The 21,415-nt window shown below is 44.6% G+C and overlaps 1 protein-coding gene across 3 annotated transcripts in view; it reads left to right on the top strand.

Annotated features, from left to right (window-relative positions):
* Positions 1–445: 445 nt before the first annotated feature.
* LOC147431766 (uncharacterized) overlaps positions 446–21,415 on the top strand; it is a 33,263-nt gene continuing 12,293 nt past the window's right edge. The window contains exons 1-2 of one of the 3 annotated variants that reach the window (XM_086494269.1): positions 446–706; positions 1,310–1,401. In XM_086494269.1, coding sequence (XP_086350395.1) covers positions 455–706; positions 1,310–1,401 — 344 coding nt within the window. In that variant the 5' untranslated portion in view covers positions 446–454. The remainder of the gene's footprint in view (positions 707–1,309; positions 1,402–21,415) is intronic. The other 2 variants (XM_086494267.1, XM_086494268.1) reach the window with 2 other exon arrangements.

A 21,415-nucleotide genomic window follows, 5' to 3' on the forward strand; every position in this document is an offset into this window, starting at 1 on the left:
TCCAAAATGTTATTAATTGAGAATTTCATGCTACCTATCTCCCTCTAGCTACAAACTATCATCAAAGATGGCATGGGATAGAAAGGCCGATCAGACCATCTTTAATAGAAAAGTGAAGGGTAAGAGTAGGAAATGAAAAGCCTTATGGCAATGGAAAGTCAAAAGACTTTTTGCTCTCGTGTATATATAGAGAGGTGCCAACAGGCAGCTATCTCTTATGTATAGAGAGCTTGCATGAGCCTATGTTTTTTTTTAGTCACCTTTCAGTAGCGTTTTCTTCCTCCTGGAGAGTTTGTTTCTGTTTTGAATTTATTTTTTTGAAGCAAATATAACAAGCTAGATACGATGATTGCTACCGAAGGTGGCAAAAAACCATGTGTGACAGGCGCTTATCACTTGTCGTTGGGCAATTTCAAAGTGGGTCAATGACTTACGAGAAGTTACTGCTGGCAAAATGGAAAGCGGATTTGGGGGACCTCCTCCAATAGAGAGCTTCATTCGTTCAATCGTCTGCCTTCTTCTCCGCCCTCCGCCCCGTTCATTCTCATCCGCACACTCTCACACGACACGCGCACAGAGCGTTCACTCTCTACACACAGAGGCATACATACGCTCTGCGCCAATGCTGGAACCCGGCAAGGACAAGAGTGCGGGGACGCAATCGCCTGATGTGCAGTTCAGAGAGATTGACGGGGAGTTTCTCAAGGTATCTGTCTCCCATGCATGAGAATGAGAGAGAGAGAGAGAGAGAGAGAGAGAGAGAGAGAGAGAGAGAGAAGTTGCCCGACTTCTTGCTGGGGTGCAGCGCTGCTCAATTTGTGAGTCAATGTCGGCACTCTGGCTGAAATGACGGGTCAAGACATTCACACTTGAAATATTTTGTATGCTGTCCACTTCTTAAGCATTGGCTGATGGATTGCCAACCGCCAGCCATATGCGCATTGAGTGAGGATCACACATGCACAGAGTGTCGACCTGGGTGTCTTGTGCACTATTGGGTAACAAAGGTGTTGGTGCTCATCAGAGCACCAATACTGGTGCAGAAATAGATATGGAAAGTTCTCAGCATGTGACTGACAATATTTATAGCCACCAAGTGTTTGCACGATGACATTAAGTTGCCAACCCTGGCCATCTTTGGCTCATTGTTTAGCTTCCCATTTGTGTAGGATTCTGCATAAAGTATTTGAACACAATGAATCTAAATGTCACACAAAATTTCATGCATTGCAGCTTGCATTTTAATTATGTCAGCTTCAATTTTTGAAAGACATGATCTTTGAGAAGTTTGCTCAATTGCAACTGCCAGCAACAAGCAAGAATATGGTTAGAGGCGGTTCTGGACGAAAGATTTGATAAAGGAACGAGCCTTGCAGACATTCTAGTCGATGGCGAAATATTGTGAGTTTTCTTGAAGATCTCTTTAATACTTCAATTCTCTGTGGCACATATCGATTCTGAAAAGCAGAATAATTGCTTGATTTCCTGCCTTCAAATGGGGACATGATAAGTTTTATTTAGGTTTTTGTAGGTTGAACATCTGGTTCTTGAATTATTAAGCTTTTTCGAGTTAATGCTTGGGCCATTTAAGATTTTCTAAGTTAGAAGATCAACAGCAGTCTACAGTTAGCTTTCTGAACTTGCTGGCAAGTTCTATTTTCTGTGATGAGAGCTTTATTTCACCCATGCGATGTGTTTGGAGGTTTCAATGTGCTTTACTTTGTTTTATTATCAAAGTTACAACTGTTGGAGATCAATACCATTGAAACCGTTGAGTCACCTGACAGGCCACTAAAATATTGCGACAATACTAAACTGAACGGAAATCAACAAAATTAAACTTGAAAACACTATAGACAAGAGATAGGGAGTGGTGGAGTTGCACTCTCAAATGCACTGGCCCCTCAACTAGGCGCCCTTGGTGGTATTTGTTGGTTTTATCGACCAAGTATCAAAGCTACAACTGTTGGAGAGCACACGCCATCGCTCGGAGTACACAGCCGCAACCTGAGACTAGTGGTAGCCTGCCCTAAGTTTTACAGAGATTGGTCCCAAAAGCTCAAAAGCGATTAAAAAATCACAAATTCTTTTTACAAGTTGCCTTTTAGCACTAAAATTGCATGTTCTTAGCTGTTGCTCAAAATCAATCAAAGTCATCAATAATTGACACCCAAAAAGTAGTTTCAACGCAAAATTTGACACGTTAACTCGCTCTATATTGCGTCACGTCAGCACTTATCGTATAGTCTGCCACGTTAGCACCCGTGAATCGCCAAAGATTTGCAAGCAGCTGCATTGTACTCTTGGATGTTTGGGTTCGATTTCTGTTTTGCTCCTCTCTCCTCAGTTAGGTGTGGACATGCTACATCATCACTTTGTGACACCTTGAGAAAAGAGGTGACTTGTATCAACTTGGGTTCCTCTATGAAATTGCCCGTGCGGAGAATAACGTCAAGATGTTGAAGGAATTAATGGAATCTTGAACACCTGAAAAAGGAAAGGACATCACTGTGGATACACCTTTTCTTGAAAGCTTTCTATGCTGGACTAGAACGTGGAGGTACCAGGTAATAATAATAAAAAAGATGCCTCTATGAAGCATGTTATAGCTGCATGATGTTTATGTATAACACATCAAATCCATATTGCATCTAGAACTAACATGCTTGAGGTCAAAAATCGATCGTGGAAGTGCATCCAACTTAGTGGTCCATTAGATGCAACAGCAAGTGTGGCAAATACCACCCTTCTCTCGGGATTTCTAGGAAGGAGTTCTACATTTATAGAGATGGCAGGCAAGCGCCAATTTGTGCATGTCCGTACGGTGCAGTCACGTCATCACTTCAGCGGGTGTGTGTGTGTGTACTGGGCTATTTTCAGCAGTAGGGCCTGTTAGTGTGTGCACTGGACAGCCACGTCACCAGTTTGTGACATACCCCCCTCTCTAAAGCATAGTAATCACCCATGATTACGCCTGCAAACAGACAGAAGCCATAAACTGCCTTAGCAGACACTGATTGTTAGTACCGACGCACTAGGAACACACATCTAGCACATGTACCAATCGACAGTAACATCACAGGACATCACATGACAAATGACATTCACCATTTGTTCGGATCTCAGACCATGATTTATCGGCAATGCAATTAGCAATTACATGTAGATCCACTCACGACCTCATAGATGCCCGATTGACTAATCCCTATTGCAACCATGTCTATCGAGATCATTCAGATCAAAATGCTACAGTCATTTCGTCTTTCAGTTCCTGCACTTAAACAAATCAATATCATATTATCTGGAATTCCATTTCATAAAGTCATACGCAGAATACTGTCAGCTCTCAGTATATCTGAAGCTCAAAGAGACATCAGTGACTCTAGTATCAAAAATTGAGGCATTTGTTGCAAAGGAGCGGAGTAACTCCCCTCTTGTGCATACCCACTGCACCAGATTTCCGGCCAAGCTGAATTCGGGGTTCCATTTGGAATAGACTATGCTAAACCAAAAGCTTCAAGGTAAAGTTTCACAATCTGAGGAGTATTGTTAGGTCCTCCTCCTCCATCCACTTCGCATCCAATGTAGGATAGTTCTTGAATTTAACCAAGAACCACCTTCTCACTTTACCCTTAATTTTTCAGTCCTCATGTGCTAATATCTGTTCTGGAACAAGGATCTCCTCGTTTTTTTCCAATTCAGGTTGCTCATCAGGCTCCCCATCATCGGGCACATCGCCTTTAAAAGTCTTCAGGAGACTCACATGAAATGCATTGTGAATCCTCCAAGTGTTGGGCAGCTTCAATCGGAAGGAGACATCATTTATCTTTTCGGAGATTTGGAAAGGTCCGTAGTATCGCATACTAAGCTTTGGAAAAAGCCTCTCCTTTCCCTTTTTCTTTCTCAAGTATGCCTTCTCAAAACGTAGAGCACCCAATCGTTCTCCTTTAGTTTCAAATCGCGATGATGGCGATTTGCTGCCTTCTTCTGTCTTTCTTGAGATTTTTGCAAAGCCTCGCGGACCTTGCCAAAAGTTGTGTCTAAGTCGCGCATGTACTCATTGGCTTCAAAAATATTATCTTTCGTGCTTAGGAAGGGTGGAACCTTCGTAGCACCTCAATAATATCAAACGACGCCTTCCCCGTCGAAGAGATATTGTTGTAGGCAAATTCCACGAAAGGTAAATATTTTTCCCATCGAGTCTTCTGATCTGAGATGTAAGACTTCAATAAATCTAGTACGACTGAATAGGCAATCTCATATTGCTCGTCAATCTGCGGGTGGAAAGATGACGAGATCGGAGAACTGCAACCGCGTGTCAATGTTCTCCCAAATAGCTTCCAAAACAAACTCGTGAATCTAGGGTCCCTATCGGAGACAATCGTCTCGGGCATGCCATGCAATCTGAAGATCTGGGCCACAAACAGTCTCGCTAAGTGATCCGGCTTGACTATTTTCTTCATTGGAATGAAATGAGCCTGCTTGCTAAATCTGTCAATAACAGTCCAGATACCATCGTGACCACTCTGTGTTTTTGGGAGATCAAAAATGAAATCCATTGCAATACTTTCCCAGAGGTGGGTGGGTATGGGCAAAGGCTATAACAATCCCTGTGCTTTATGCCTGTCAAACTTGACCTTCTGGCATACCAAGCAACTGCACACAAACTCGTCCACATCCTTCTTGAGTCTCGGCCAGAAGAAATATCTCTCTACCAGCAATGCCGCGGTGACCCGTAAAAGGTGGACAGTGGCATTCGGTCATAACGTTTTCCCTCAATGGTTGTGTAACGCACAACATGGTTTTTCTCCATCAAGTAGCCATCTTGAATGGAATATCCGGCTACTGTCTCCCCATCCCGTATCCGTGTAAAAATGTCTGCAAAATTCGTAACTGTGGGATACTGATCGACCATATCCTCGAAGCTCCTATGATGTATCGCGGAAATAGCCCAAACCAACGGTTTCCGAGACAAAGCATTTGCCACCAAATTCTTCTATCCCTGCACATGGACAATCTGGAAGTGAAACTGTGACAAGATGTTCGCCCACCGCATCTGCTTTTCCGATAGCTGCTTCTGTGACAAGAAGTAGCGTAAACTCTGATGGTTTGTAAGTAAAGACAGTAAAATCCGCTCCAAGTAGGTAATGTCGCCACTGAGTAAGAGCATTGATAACCGCCAAAAGCTCTTTCTCATAAATCTGTGCTGTCAATTCCGGCCTTGAGAACAGTCGGCTCTCGTAGGCAATGACATGGCCTTCTTGCATTAAGACCGCACGCAGACTACGACCACAAGCATCAGAATATACTTCAAATGAGTTCTGCAAGTCTAGCAAATTCAAACTGGTCCTGTAGTCAACTTCTCTTTCAATGTCTGAAAGGCAGTCACCTCTATGGGTCCCCACGAGAAAGGGATTGCTTTCTGCGTCAAGATATGCAAAGGGGAAGCAACCTCTGCAAACTTTCTAATGAACTGCATGTAGTACAAACACAAGCCCAAGAAGCTTCTAACTTCATGGACATTCTTCAAATCGGGCCAATCGCGGATACTGATCGACCATATCCTCGAAGCTCCTATGATGTATCGCGGAAGTAGCGCGAACCAACGGTTTCGGAGACAAGCATCTGCCACCAAATTCTTCTGTCCCTGCACGTGGACAATCTGGAAGTGAAACTGTGACAAGATGTTCGCCCACCGCATCTGCTTTTCTGATAGCTGCTTCTGTGACAAGAAGTAGCGTAAACTCTGATGGTTTGTAAGTAAAGACAGTAAAATCCGCTCCGAGTAGGTAATGTCGTCACTGAGTAAGAGCATGGATAACCGCCAAAAGCTCTTTCTCATAAATCTATGCTATCAATTCCGGCCTTGAGAACAGTCGGCTCTCGTAGGCAATGACATGGCCTTCTTGCATTAAGACCGCACCCAGACTACGACCACAAGCATCAGAATATACTTCAAATGAGTTCTGCAAGTTAGCAAATTCAAAACTGGTCCTGTAGTCAACTTCTCTTTCAATGTCTGAAAGGCAGTCACCTCTATGGGTCCCCACGAGAAAGGGATTTCTTTCTGCGTCAAGATATGCAAAGGGGAAGCAACCTCTGCAAACTTTCTAATGAACTGCCTGTAGTACAAACACAAGCCCAAGAAGCTTCTAACTTCATGGACATTCTTCAAATCGGGCCAATCGCGGATACTGATCGACCACATCCTCTAAGCTCCTATGATGTATCGCGGAAGTAGCCCGAACCAACGGTTTCGGAGACAAGCATCTGCCACCAAATTCTTCTGTCCCTGCACATGGACAATCTGGAAGTGAAACTGTGACGAGATGTTCGCCCACCGCATCTGCTTTTCCAATAGCTGCTTCTGTGACAAGAAGTAGCGTAAACTCTGATGGCTTGTAAGTAAAGACAGTAAAATCCGCTTCGAGTAGGTAATGTCGCCACTGAGTAAGAGCATGGATAACCGCCAAAAGCTCTTTCTCATAAATCTGTGCTGTCAATTCCGGCCTTGAGAACAGTCGGCTCTCGTAGGCAATGACATGGCCTTCTTGCATTAAGACCGCACGCAGACTACGACCACAAGCATCAGAATATACTTCAAATGAGTTCTGCAAGTCCAGCAAAGTCAAAACTGGTCCTGTAGTCAACTTCTCTTTCAATGTTTGAAAGGCAGTCACCTCTGTGGGTCCCCACGAGAAAGGGACTGCTTTCTGCGTCAAGATATGCATAGGGGAAGCAACCTCTGCAAACTTTCTAATGAACTGCCTGTAGTACAAACACAAGCCCAAGAAGCTTCTAACTTCATGGACATTCTTCAAATCGGGCCAATTGCGGATAGTCTCTATCTTGGCCGGGTCCATCTGCACTTCTGCTGCTGAGACAATGTGTCCCAAAAAGTGTTTCTGTGGTAGGAAAAATTCACTCGTCTTCGCATTAATCACCAACTTGTAATCATGCCTGAAAGACCTGAAGCAGATGTTCTCTATGTTTTGCCTCATCCTTGGAGAAAACAATGATGTCGTCAAAGAAAGTGCCAACAAATAGTCTGTACTCTCAAAAAATCCTGTCCATCATCCGGTTAAATGTTGTAGGAGCATTGGTTAGGCCAAAAGGTATCACCAAAAACTCAAATAACCCAGAAGTCGCTCGAAAGGCTGACTTGTAGACATCTCCCGACGCGATTCGGATCTCATGATATTCACTTTTCAAGTCAATCCTGCTAAAGCACGAGGATCCCTGTAGTCGGTCAAGTATATCATCGATTCTAGGAAGCGGAAATCTGTTCTTGATGGTGATTTTGTTGAGAGCTCTATAATTGATGCACATTCTACAAGATCCGTTTTTCTTCAAAACCAACAACACAAGAGAGCAGTACGGTGAAGTACTAGGCTGGACAAGACCCTTTTCCAAGAGGTCTTTCACTTGGTTCTTAATCTCTTCATTCTGGGCTCGGCTCACATGGTAAGGTGGCCGGTTTGGTCAGGTATCAGATCACTAGTATGATCCTCATGACGAGCGGGTGGTAACTCGCCTGGTAGGCCCTCTGAGAAGCAATCGGCATGAGTGTGGAGAAACTCTTGGTGTTCTTTATCAAGTTCAGACATGTTTGTCCTGTTCTCATCATTTATCTCTCTCAAGAAGATCGAGTAAACAAACAGACTGGATTTCATTAATTTTGAAATGGCCGAAGCCGATACAATAGGGACAGACTTGCCCTTAAGTTTTACATCAAGTATAATGGTTCTGCCCTTCTCTGTAGTCAAAGTCGCTTTTCTCGCCCGATAGTCGACCATGGCGTTGTTCTTATGGTACCAGGGAATTCCCAAGAGGACATCACAACCTTCCAAAGGCATTATGTAGAAGTTGTAACAGACTTGGACACTCCAAGTCAAGAATCAATCACGACAGCACCAAATAACCACTTCAAAACAATTCACAGATCACAATAGATTTGCATTGGCCTGGCGGAGTTTCGTGCCTAGAGATATTGGTCCCAAAGACTGGCGCCCCTTTCGGTATTTCTTTATGTATTAATCAATGTCCAAAGTACAAGAGAGCGGTTAGGGTTTCATTCTCAGACTCTGCGTCCAGACGCCCTGTAGAGTGAGCCCTCACCGCTTATTTAAAGTTTACAAGGGATGCCCAAAAGCAGAGCCCCAAAAAGCTTCCAGTTAAAAGCAAAAGGGTTTCTCTCACAAACTCACTTGAGTTTTTTACCAAATAAAGCAAATCAATTCTCTCTCTCTCTCTCTCTCTCTCTCTCTCTCTCTCTCTCCCCTTGCCCATGCGTAGAGGAAAAGAATCCAAATTGCGTCGCTAGAACTGAAAATCAGCGCAATTTCCGTCGGAAAACTCAGAAATCCGTATTGCTGCCATGTGGCATTTCTGCCGCCAATTTTAGGGTTTCAGCCACATTTAGGGTTTCAGCCAGCAGTTAGGGTTCGGGTTTCCAAAAATTAGGGTTTTTGCAGATTAGGGTTTTTGGCATAAATTAGGGTTTTCAGGTTTTAGGGTTTTTGGCAGAGATTAGGGTTTCTGCTCTCGATAGCCACGTCATCACTTTGTGACATACCCCCCTCTTGAAAGCATTGTAATCGCCCTCGATTACGCCTGCAAAATAGACAGAGGCCATAAACAGTCATTGCAGACACTGACTGTTAGTACCTACGTACTAGGAACACACATCTAGCACATGTACCAATCAATAGTTACATCACAGGACATCACAAGACATCACTAGACATCACAGGACATCACATGACATTCAACATTCATTCGGATCTTAGACCATGATTTATCGGCAATGTAGCTAGCAATCGCATCTAGATCCAGTCGGGACCTCATCGATGTCCGATTGACTAACCCCTATTGCAACCATGTCTATTCGAGATCAACCAGACCAAAATGTTGCAGTCATTTTGTCTATCAGTTCCTGCACTCAAAAGAAGTCAAGAACAAATCAGTATCATAATCAAGAATTCTATTTCATAAACTCATCCAGCAGAATACTGTCAGCTCTCAGTATCTTGAAGCTCAAAGAGACATTAGTGACTTTAGTATCAAAATCAAGGCATCTGTTGACAAAGGAGCGGAGTGACTCCCCTCTCGTGCATCCCATTGCACCAGATCTCCGGCCAAGCTGAGTTCTGGGTTCCATTTGGAGTAGACTATGCTAAACCAAAAGCATCGAGGTAAAGTTTCACAATCTGAGGAGTATCTGCCAGGTCCTCCTCCTCCATCCACTTCGAATCAAATGCAGGATAGTTCTTGAACTTAACCAAGAACCGCCTTCGGACTTTACCTTTCTTTGTATCCTTATGTGCCAAAATCTGTTCAAGAACAAGAATCTCCTCGTTTTCTTCCATTTCGGGTTGCTCATCAGGCTCCCCATCATCAGGCACATCACCTCTTAAAGGTTTCAAGAGACTCACATGAAATGTATTGTAAATCTTCCAAGTATCAGGCAGTTTCAGTCGGAAGGAAAAATCATTCATCTTTTCAGTGATCTGGAAAGGCCCGTAGTATCGCATACTAAGCTTTGAAAAAAGCCTCTCCTTTCCCTTTTTCTTTCTCATGCGTGCCTTCTCAAAACGTAAGAGCACCCAATCATCCTCCTTCAATTTCAAGTCGCGACGATGGCGATCCGCTGCCTTTTTCTGTCGTTCTTGAGACTTTTGCAAAGTCTCACGAACCTTGGCAAAAGCCGTATCTAAGTCTTGGGTAAATTCACCCGCTTCAAAAATCTTATCTTTCGTGCTTAGGAAGGGTAGAACCTTCCTAGCACTTTCAACAATCTCAAATGGCGCCTTCCCCGTCGAAGAGTGTATTGTGTTATTGTAGGCAAATTCCACCAAAGGTAAGTACTTTTCCCATTGAGTCTTTTGATATGAGATATAAGACTTCAATATATCTAGAACCACTGAATTTGCAATCTCAGATTGCCCGTTAGTCTGCAGGTGGAACGATGACGAGAACTGCAACTACGTGCCAATGTTCTCCCAAATTGCCTTCCAAAACAAGCTCGTAAATCTGGGGTCTCTGTAGGAGACAATCGTCTTAGGCATGCCATGTAATCTGAAAATCATCATGACCATTTTGTGTTCTCGGGAGATCAAAAATGAAATCCATTGCAATACTTTCCCTGGGGGCGGGTGGGTATGGGTAAAGGCTGTAACAATCCCTGTGCCTTATGCCTATCAAATTGGTCTTCTGGCATACTAAGCAACTGCGCATAAACTCTTCCACATCCTTTTTGAGTCTCGGCCAAAAGAAGTATCTCTTTACCCCTTTCATGGTGGTAGCAATGCCGCGGTGACCCGTAAAAGGTGGACAATGGCATTCAGTCACAACATTTTCCCTCAACGGCTGTGTAACACAGAACATGGTTGTTCTCATTAAGTAGCCTTTTCGAATGGAGTATCCTTCTACTGTCTCCCCATCCCGTATCCGTGTGAATGTCTGCAAAATCTGTATCTGTGGCATACAAGTCGACCATATCCTCGAAGCTCCTATGATGTATCGCGGAAATAGCCAGAACCAACGGCTTCCGAGACAAAGCATCTGCCACCACATTCATATGTCCTTGCACATGGACAATCTGGAAGTGAAACTGTGACAAGATGTTCGCCCACCGCATCCGATTTTCCGAAAGCTGCTTCTATGACAAGGAGTAGCGCAAATATTGATGGTTTGTACGTAAAGACAGTAAAATCCGCTCCGAGTAGGTAATGCCGCCACTGAGTAAGAGAATGGATAACCGCCAAAAGCTCTTTCTCATAAATCTGTGCTGTCATCTCCGGCGTTGAGAACAATCGGCTCTCGTAAGCAATGACATGGCCTTCTTGTATCAAGACCGCACCCAGACTACGACCACAAGCATCACAATATACTTCAAATGACTTCTGCAAGTCCGACAAAGTTAAAACTGGTCCTGTAGTCAATTTCTCTTTCAATGTCTGAGAGGCAATCACCTCTGTGGATCCCCACGAGAAAGGGACTCCTTTCTGTGTCAAGATATGCAAAGGGGAAGCAACCTCTGCAAACTTTCGAATGAACTGCATGTAGTACGAACACAGTCCCAAGAAGCTTCCAACTTCATGGACATTCTTCAAATCGGGCCAATCACGGATAGTGTGTATCTTGGCCGGATCCATTTGCACTCCTGCTGTGTTGAGACAATGTGTCCCAAAAAGTATATCTCTGAAGCAGATGATCTCTGTGTCCTACCTCATTCTTGGAGAAAACAATGATATCATCAAAGAAAGTGCCAACAAATAGCCTGTACTGTCGAAGAATCCTGTCCATCATCCAGTTAAATGTCGTAGGAGCATTGGTTAAGCCAAAAGGCATCACCAAAAACTCAAACAACCCAAAAGTCGTCTAGAAAGTTGTCTTGTAGACGTCTCCCGGCACGATTATGATCTGATGATATCCACTCTTCAGATCAATCCTGCTAAAGCACGAGGATCCTTGTAATCTGTCGAGTATATCATCGATCCTAGGAATCGGAGATCTGTTCTTGATGGTGATCTTGTTGAGAGCTCTAAAATCGATGCACATTCTCCTAGATCCGTCTTTCTTCAAAACCAACAACACTGGAGAGCAATACGGTGAAGTACTAGGCTGGACAAGACCCTTTTCCAAGAGGTCTTTCACTTGGTTCATAATCTCTTCATTCAGTGCTCGGCTCACACGGTAAGGTGGCCTGTTCGGTGGTGTGCTTCCAGGTATCAGATCAATGGTATGATCCTCAGGCCCTTTAAAAAGCAATCGGCATGAGTGTGGAGAAAAATCTTGGCGTTCTTTTATTGAGGTCAAAACATATTCAACCTTTATTCATCGTTGAGTTCTCTCCTAGAAGAATGAGTAAAGAAACTGAAGTTCATGAAGTACAATCTCTAAGACCTTCATTTGTCAAAGTCGCTTTCTCGGCCCGGTAGTCAACCACAGCGTAGTTCTTGTGGTACCAAGGGATTCCGAGTAGAACGTCACTCGTGTGCCCTGAACACCCCTGTCATTGCAAACGAAGTTTGCCAATGCTCGGTGTAATGGCAACATCCCGTCTGAATGCCAATCGAACTACCTCCGCCTGTGGCGTCAGCTTGTCGGGCGTAATTCCAAATCGAGCCGCCAATTTCAAGTGAAAAGAAGTTGGACTTGGCTCCTTCAAAAGAGCTTCCTGATCCTTCACTTTGCCCTAAAAGCGGCAAAGTTTGTACTTTCATTCATTTGATTCGGTGAAGGTCCCACGCCATGTGGTACGAGTTCTTCTTTTTATCTGCCTTTTCTGCCACGTCTGTCAGCTGCTTTTGAACTTTCTGGCCTTTCTTCATCTTGTTCATTTGGTGCCTTGTTAGGGCACTTCGCGGAGATATGTCCATGTTCCCTGCATCCAAAGCACTTCCACTCCCTGATGAAGCGAGCTCTCTCCTCAAGAGTAAGCTTGGGTAGTGCATCCTTCTTTTCTGGGTTGCTCTTTCTCTTTCTACTTTCATTCGATGAAGTCTGTTCGGCTCGTTGTGTCATGACCTCATCGGTGGGGTAGGTCAGACTGCCAGAGTGAATGGCGAAGCCCCGTTTCACATGACTGATCAACTCCTGAATAGAAGCTGACTTCAATTCCAAGCAGTGATCTTGGATCTCTGTAGGTAGACCCAAGGTAAACCGCTCGATCTGTTCTCTGAACGAGATCTTCTTGAATGAAGAGGTGGGTAGAAAAGAGCTCCAGAATCTCTCACAGTAAGCATCCACTATATCTCTCTTGGTCATCCGAAGATGGTTCCAAGCAGCTTGTATATTGCGTTCATATTCTTGCGTCAACCAAGAAGAAATAAAAGGCTTCTTAAATTTCAGCCATTTAACTGGCGCAGTCTTGTTTAAAAGAAGCGTGGACCACCAAGTTCGAGCATTCCCCTTAAAGTAAGAGGCAGCTCTCCGAATCTTGGAGTGCTCTGAGTAGCGTCCTCCCGCGAAAGCGATGTCAAACTGCTGTATAAAAGACAAAGCTTTCGAAGCATCTGAGTATCCTGAATTTGATGGAGTGTCCACCTTCCTTAAACTCTTGGACTTTCTTGCTTTTATCTTCCAGAACGTTATACTGGTTGGCTTTATAAAAATTCTTCTTGTTCGCATAAAAGTTTCCGTTATCGGAGTCTGAACTGTCTGTAGACGAGTCCTCTGTAGAACTGTCAGTCATTGGACGAGATTTAGGCTTCTTTGCCTTTTTCTTGCCCTTTCTGAAGCGTTGTTTCTTGCTTCGCTTTTTGCCTTTTCCGTCTTCTTCGCTCGAATCTGAAGAGCTAAAAGAAGTGTCAGAAGAAGAAGAAGAAGAAGAAGAATTGTGTGCTCCTTCAAAGTGAACATGCTTCTTCTGTTTCTTTGCTTTGTCAAATGTCGACTGACGACCCAAATAACCTGGGAAGTCAGTGCCTTTCTTCTACTTTTTGCCGTGCTTTTTGGCTTTCTTCTGCGCGTCAAAAAGGTGAGCAATCCATGCATCAACCACCTCTTTAATTCCTTCTTTGAATATTGCTTATGATCAGAAGGTTTCTTGAGAGCGGGTTTCGGGGGTGGTGTTGTGGTTTTCTGCCACTGCGCATGCACTTCCTGAAAAGAAGTCTCGCTCATATATTTTGCCAATTTCGGATCCTTCGCAAAAGTGAGCATCATCTTTGTTGCATCGCCGATCAATTGACGACACTTCATCTCTCTTTGCTCCGCGTGAGTAGGCCGAGGCGGGCCATACTCTTTGCCCGAATCTTCGTTGTGATCCCTGCACGCATCTCGAGATGCAGAGGGAGTCGACTGATCCTTGCGTGAAGCCATAGGTGCCGCGGAAAAAAAAATTGGGGATCGGATTTCCCGTAGAAGAGAAATCGGCGTGCTCTGATACCACTGTAACAGACTTGGACACTCCAAGTCAAGAATCAATCACGACAGCACCAAATAACCACTTCAAAACAATTCACAGTTCACAATAGATTTGCACTGGCCCGGCGGAGTTCCGTGCCTAGAGATATTGGCCCCAAAGATTGGCGCCCCTTTTGGTATTTCTTTATGTATTAATCAATGTCAAAGTACAAGAGAGCGGTTAGGGTTTCACTCTCAGACTCTGCGTCCAGATGCCCTGCAGATTGAGCCCTCACTGCTTATTTAAAGTTTACAAGGGATGCCCAAAAGCAGAGCCCCAAAAAGCTTCCAGTTAAAAGCAAAAGGGTTTCCCTCACAAACTCACTTGAGTTTTTTACCAAATAAAGCAAAACAATTCTCTCTCGCTCTCCTTGCCCATGCGTAGAGGAAAAGCATCCAAATTGCGTCGTTACAACTGAAAATCAGCGCAATTTCCGCCGGAAAACCTGGAAATCCGTATTGCTGCCACGTGGCATTTTTGCCGCCAATTTTAGGGTTTCAGCCACATTTAGGGTTTCAGCCAGCAGTTAGGGTTAGGGTTTCCAGATATTAGGGTTTCTGCAGATTAGGGTTTCTGGCATAAATTAGGGTTTGCAGGTTTTAGGGTTTCTGGCAGAGATTAGGGTTTCTTCTCTCGGTAGCCACGTCATCACTTTGTGACAGAAGTCCTCATGCCCCAAATACCCCTAACAATGCAACTGAAGTTTGCCAATGATAGGTGTAATGGCTACGTCCTTGCCGGGTGCCACTAGAACTACCTCCGCTAGTGGTCCCATCCGATCGGGTGTGATCTCGAGCCGCGCTGCCAATTCAGGTGAAATGAAGTTGGCCTTGGCTCCTCCATCAAAGAAGATCAGGGCTTCTTGGTCTTTCACTTTGCCCCAAGCTCGGCAAAGTTCTGTACTCTTGTCCATCGTGCTTGGGTCATTACCCATGAAATTTGGAACCAATCTTGTTTTTATCTTGCCTTTTCGTCCACGTTCCTTAGCTGCTCTCAAACCTTCAGGCCTGTCTTCATCCTCGTTGTTCTGTTCTTTCAGTACCTTTTTAGGGCACTTCGCGGAGGTGTGCCAGTTTCTCCGCACCCAAAGCACTTCCTCTCTTTGATGTAAAGAGCTCTCTCTTGAGGAGTGAGTTTGGGTCGTGCATCCTTTTCTTTCTTTGTAAGGTGCAGCGGAATGAATGTTTGAACTTTGCTCAAGATGAGTGCTCCGAACTGTGCTCAAGGTTCCTTTTACTTATGGAAGGGAGAGCCTTGCGTTCCTTTAGTGAGAGAGTGGAATGGACACAAACAAAGTGAATGGACACAATGAATGGAAGTGTAAGAGACTCAGAGATAGAGAGAGAAGAGAATACGACACCAGAGACGTAAAACCCTCCTCCGAAGGCCCCACTCTCTATGGCGAGAGCGGTCTACTTATGATTGCACAAATCTCTACAATGCTTGGACTTGCCGACGAGGAGGACGACGTCGATCTCATACACTTCCATCGACGATGTCGATGGAAGTGTATGAGACTGAGAGATAGAGGGAGAAGAGAATATGACACCAGAGATGTTGTAAAACCCTCCTCCGAAGGCCCTACTCTCTATGGCGAGAGCGGTCTACTTATGATTGCACAAATCTCTACAATGCTTGGACTTGCCGACGATGTCGACGACGAAGAGACGGGCTGAAAACTGAAACTGCGAAGGGCTGAAATCTGCAAATCTTTATCTGCTGAATTCTGACTCTATGTCGGTGACGATGTCCATGGCGACGATGCAACGACAACGCGCTGAAAACGCAGATGTTGAAATCTGCATTTTCCGGGCTGAAATTGTAAACTTTGCGGAAACTGACTGTGCGGCGAGGAACTGCTATGGGAAGGTGAGATCTACGAGGTTCGGGACTTGATCTGCGGTGCCTAAGGGCTGAAAACTGAAAACGCTGATGGTTCTTGATGTTCCGTCGCGGTAAATCTGCAAAACGCTGGGGCTGATCTGCAAATAAAAAACTCTAGCGCTGAAAATGGCTCTGCTGTCGCCGGATGGCCTGCAACTGCAAAACGCAAGGTCTCTTGTTGAGTCTTCTATCGCCAAGGATCTGCAAGAAGCAAAAACGCTGGCTGACCTGGCCCAAAAACGCTAGGTGGTTGCTGTGGAGCAAAAACGCTAGGGCTTGGGGTTTAGCTGAGAAGTTGCCTGTTGAGCAATGGTGCTCCTGCTGCCTCTTCTGCCAGAAAGTGCTAACTCTGGTTTGCTTATATACAAACTTACTCAATTTGCCCTACCTACTTTCCAACAAAAGTCACTTAAAATTAATAAGTGAAAAATGTTGCTAAATGCACTGGAAAATTCCCCTGAAGGATTCTGATGGGAATGCTTATGATCATGCTGTGTGCAACCAGAGGATATGCTTCTACACTAAGTGTCTGGACATGCACGGTCTGCGAACAGACCCACAAAAGTGTCAGATCACTTCTAAATCTAGACTGACTGGACTGATTGAACCCTTGTCGTGCTGTAGCTTGTCCACGGACACATAGGGTTGGATGTGTCACGTGACATCCCCTCCTTTTTAAAGTGAGGTACTGGTACCGAAGTGTATGGCGTCGAGGGAGATTGCCAATAGCATCCGGAATCCTAGAAGGGACTCTTCGCCGGCCCACTCTGATGTGTGGGTCGTGCGGTACTTGAACTTCATAAAGGTCTGCAACGCTTGCTTCTTTGGGCCGCGCCGAAAGCGACAGTTTTTTGTGGCTCCTTCAATGCTTCAACTTCATCTAGAGTCATGCTTCTTCCTTCTTCAAGAATCTCGATAGTTGAAAATTCCTGAAACCACTTCCAACACAAAACCATGAACATACCTATTCCATGTAAAGTGAGTGGAAAAAATCTCTTCTTCCTAAAAGATCGTGCATGCAATGTAGATGGACAAATAGACGGAGTGCCAAACCGTTCACCACACACACGCAAACAATGAGATCGAATCTTTCTCTTCTGATCTAAATCAATCAACTGTGGCAATTCACAACGGAAATGCCCATGCTTGGTGCTCATTCTTTCTTGTGCTCTTTCTACAACTGTGTCGTGCCAAGGAAGAGACATGGAATGCGACTTCCTTGAATGCATACTTTTCAGCTTTTCATGAACAATCCGCATACATCCGTGCTCATTCATGAGTGAAACGTGCTTAACGTACAATATATCATGCCTAGGAAAAGGGATCACATAAAGACGCTGACTAAAATACAGGAAACGATCACGAATGAAACACTCGAACAATGTGTGTTGACTAATCGTGCGAACACATAGTACTTCCTGTAAAGGTTCTTTGGACCTAGGCTCGAGAGCCAAGATCTGTTCTTCCTGTTTGATCGAATCTGCCTGGGGGTTTGGTGCGGACCTCGACTCGAAAGCCAAGATTGATTCTTTGTGATCGATCGAATCTGCAACGAGGTTAGCTTCACTAGAAAAAGCATCAACTAAACCATCATCCTGGTGAACAATCACGTCTTGATCATACAAATCATCATGCTTGTGGGAAATCACATCGTGGTCATCATGCAAATCATCATGCTTGTCATTGTCATTCAAATCATCATGCGTATCATTATCAGGCAATTCATCATGCTTATCATCATGCAAATCCTGTGTATCATGCATTGGAGAAGACGAGACCAAGAGAGTCTCCTTCTCCTGAATCCGTTCAATCTTGGCCTGCACATTAGAAATGAGAGAGGAAGAATGAACAGTGTTCTTGCGATCTAATTCTGTTTTTCTTTCTTCGTACTTGCGATCAAATTCTTTGGCCTCCACGCGTAATTGCTCGCGCTCACACTCCATGATTGCCATTCGTGCTTTGTGCCACGTTGTCATCATGTCCATCATTGTCTTGCACCAAGCCTCCATAGGATCTGGTACAACTCGTAGCGTAGATGGGGAAGGGGGAGGGTCGGAAAAACCTCTTGGTGGGGAAAATTCTTTGTCGCCTCTCTCATGTTCATCACCTCCAAGCGAAGTATCCATTCCGCTTTGAGTGATGACCATCCACTAAAGTCTTGGGTTCTTGTGGCTTTTGGGTTCTTGGGTTCTTGGGGGTCTTGAGGTTCTTGAGGGTCCTGAGGCTCTTGAGGGTCTTCTTTTGCTTGCAATCTGTGTTAGAGAAGGATCTTCTCTTCACCCGAGTTCTGCTCTTTTCCGCGGGTGCACCCCTTGGCGGCCTTGCGCTCAAACTGCCAAGGGCTGAAATCTGCAAATCTTTATCTGCTGAATTCTGACTCTATGTCGGTGACGATGTCGATGGCGACGATGCGACGACGACGCGCTGAAAACGCAGCTGCTGAAATCTGCGTTTTCCGGGCTGAAACTGTAAACCTTGCGGAAACTGACCGTGTGGCGAGGAACTGCTGCGGGAAGGTGAGATCTGCGAGGTTCGGGACTTGATCTGTGGTGCCTAAGGGCTGAAAACTGAAAACGCTGATGGTTCTTGATGTTCCGTCGCGGTAAATCTGCAAAACGCTGGGGCTGATCTGCAAATAAAAAACGCTAGGGCTGAAAATGGCTCTGCTGTCGCTGGATGGCCTGCGCTAGGTCTCTTGTTGAGTCTTCTGTCGCCAGGGATCTGCAAGAAGCAAAAACGTTGGCTGATCAGGTCCAAAAACGCTAGGTGGTTGCTGTGGAGCAAAAACGCTAGGGCTTGGGGTTCTGTTGAGAAGTTGCCTGTTGAGCAACGGTGCTCCTGTTGCCTCTTCTGCCAGAAAGTGCTAACTCTGGTTTGCTTATATACAAACTTACTCAATTTGCCCTACCTACTTTCCAACAAAAGTCACTTAAAAATAATAAGTGAAAAATGTCAAAAATAGGGAAAATAGGCTAAATGCACTGGAGAATTCCCCTGAAGGATTCTTATGGATTCTGATGGGAATGCTTATGATCATGCTATGTGCAACCAAAGGATATGCATCTACACTAAGTGTCTGGACATGCACGGTCTACGAACAGACTCACAAAAGTGCCAGATCACTTCTAAAACTAGACTGACTGGACTCACTGAACCCTTGTCGTGCTGTAGCTTGTCCACCGACACATAGGGTTGGATGTGTCACGTGACATTCTTTTCTGGGTTGCTCTTCCTCTTTCTATTTCGTCTGTTCGGTCCTTTGCGTCATGATTTCATATGTGGGGTAGGTCAAACTGCCAGAGTGAATGGCAAAACCCTGTTTCGCATGACTCATCAGTTCCTGAATGGAATCTGACTTTTGCTCTAAACAGCAGTGATCTCAGATCTCTGTAGGAAGACCCAAGGAAAACCGCTCAATTTGTCCTTTGAACGAGATCTTCTTAAATGAAGAGGCGGGTAGAAAAGAGCTCGAGAATCTCTCGCAATATGTGTCCAATGTATCCTTCTTGGTCATCCGAAGATGGTTCCAAGCAGTTCGTATGTTGCGTTCGTTCTCTCGAGTCAGCCAAGAAGAAATAAAAAGCCTTTTGACTTTTAGCCATTTAACTGGCGCCGTCTTGTTTAATAGAAGCGTGGACCACCAAGTTCGAGCATTTCCCTTGAAGTAAGAGGCAGCCCTCCGAATCTTGGAGTGCTCTGAGTAACGCCCTCCTGAGACAGCCATGTCAAACTGCTATATGAAAGACAAAGCCTTCGAAGCATCTCTATAACGTGTGAAATTTAATTGACTGTCCACCTTCCTTAAACTCTCGGACTTTCTTGCTTTAATCTTCCAGAAAGTCATACTGGTTGGCTTTATAAAAATTATTCTTCTTTGCGCAGAAGCTGTCGTCGTTAGAGTCCGAACTATCTAAAGACGAGTCCTCTATAGAACTGTCAACGACTGGGTGAGATTTAGGCTTCTTTGCCTTTTTCTTGCCCTTTCCGAAGCTTTGCTTTTTGCTTCGCTTTTTGCCTTTTCTATCTTCTTCGCTCGAGTCAGAGGAGCTAGAAGAACTCGAAGAAGAAGAAGAAGAAGAAGAAGAAGAAGAAGAAGAAGAAGAACTGGGTACTTCTTCAAATCGAACACGTTTGATGCAAATGTAGACTGACAACCCAAATAACCCGGGAAGTCAGTTCTTTTCTTTTGCTTTTTGTCGTGCTTTTCTGCTTTGTTCTGCGCGTCAAAAAGCTGAGCAATTCGTGCATCAACCACCTCTTCTAATTCTTGCTCTGTATACAACCTTGGAGTAGGAGGTTTCTTCAATGCCGGTTTGAGGGGTGGTTCTGTGGTCTGCCGCCACTGTGAATGCACCTCGTCGAAGGAGGTCTGGCTCATAAATTTTGCAAATTTTGGGTCCTTCGCAAAATTTAGCATCATCTTTGTAGCATTGTCGATCAATCGTCGACGCTCCATCTCTTTAGCTCCGCCTGAGTAGACCGAGGCGGGCCATACTCCTCGCTTGAATCTTCGTCGTTATCTCTTCCCGCATCTCCGGATGCAAAGGAAGTTGACCGATCTCTGTCTAAAGCCATAAGTGCCGCATAAAAAGGATCGGATTTCCCGTAGAAGAGAAATCGGCCGTGCTTTGATACCCCTGTAACAGACTTGGACACTCCAAGTCAAGAATCAACCGCGACAGCACCAAACAACCACTTCAAAACAATTCACAGATCACAATAGATTTGCATTGGCCCGGCGGAGTTCCGTGCCTAGAGATATTGGCCCCAAAGACTGGCGCCCCTTTCGGTATTTCTTTTTGTATTAATTCATCATCAAAGTACAAGAGAGCGGTTAGGGTTTGACTCTCAGACTCTGCGTCCAGATGCTCTGAGAAGTGAGGCCCTCACCACTAATTTAAAGGTTACAAGGGATGCCCAAAAGCAGAGCCCCAAAAGCTTTTAAAATAAAAAGCATCAGTTCTCTCTCTCTCTCTTAGAGAGTCTTTTTCTCTTTTTTTAATAAAAAAAAGCAAAATTCGCGTCGCTCATCATTTTCCCAAAATTTCTTTTTTTCAGCCTCCGCGATTTCCGGAAATTAGGGTTTTTGGCAGAAATTAGGGTTTTTGCTGTCCGCCACATCATCACTTTGTGACATACCCCCCTCTTGAAAGCATTGTAATCGACCGCGATTACGCCTGCAAAACCGACAAAAGCCATAAACCGTCTTAGCAGACACTGACTGTTAGTACCTACGTACTAGGAACACACATCTAGCACATGTACGAAATCGTCAGTCACATCACATGACATCACAGGACATCACCAGACATCACTGGACATCACATGACATTCAACATTCATTCGGATCTTAGACCATGATTTGTCGGCAATGTAGCTAGCAATCACATCTAGGTCCAATCGGGACCTCATCGATGTCCGATCGACTAACCCCTATTGCAACCATGTCTATTCGAGATCAATCAGACCAAAATGCTACAGTCATTTCGTCTATCAGTTCTTGCACTCACAAGAAGTCAAGAACAAATCCGTATCATAATCAGGAATTCCATTTCATAAAGTTATCCAGCAGAATACTGTCAGCTCTCAGTATCCCTGAAGCTCAAAGAGACATTAGTG

The sequence above is a fragment of the Adiantum capillus-veneris genome, chromosome 21, assembly GCF_014529385.1.
Source record: "Adiantum capillus-veneris isolate H3 chromosome 21, ASM1452938v2, whole genome shotgun sequence".
Lineage (NCBI taxonomy): Eukaryota > Viridiplantae > Streptophyta > Polypodiopsida > Polypodiales > Pteridaceae > Adiantum > Adiantum capillus-veneris.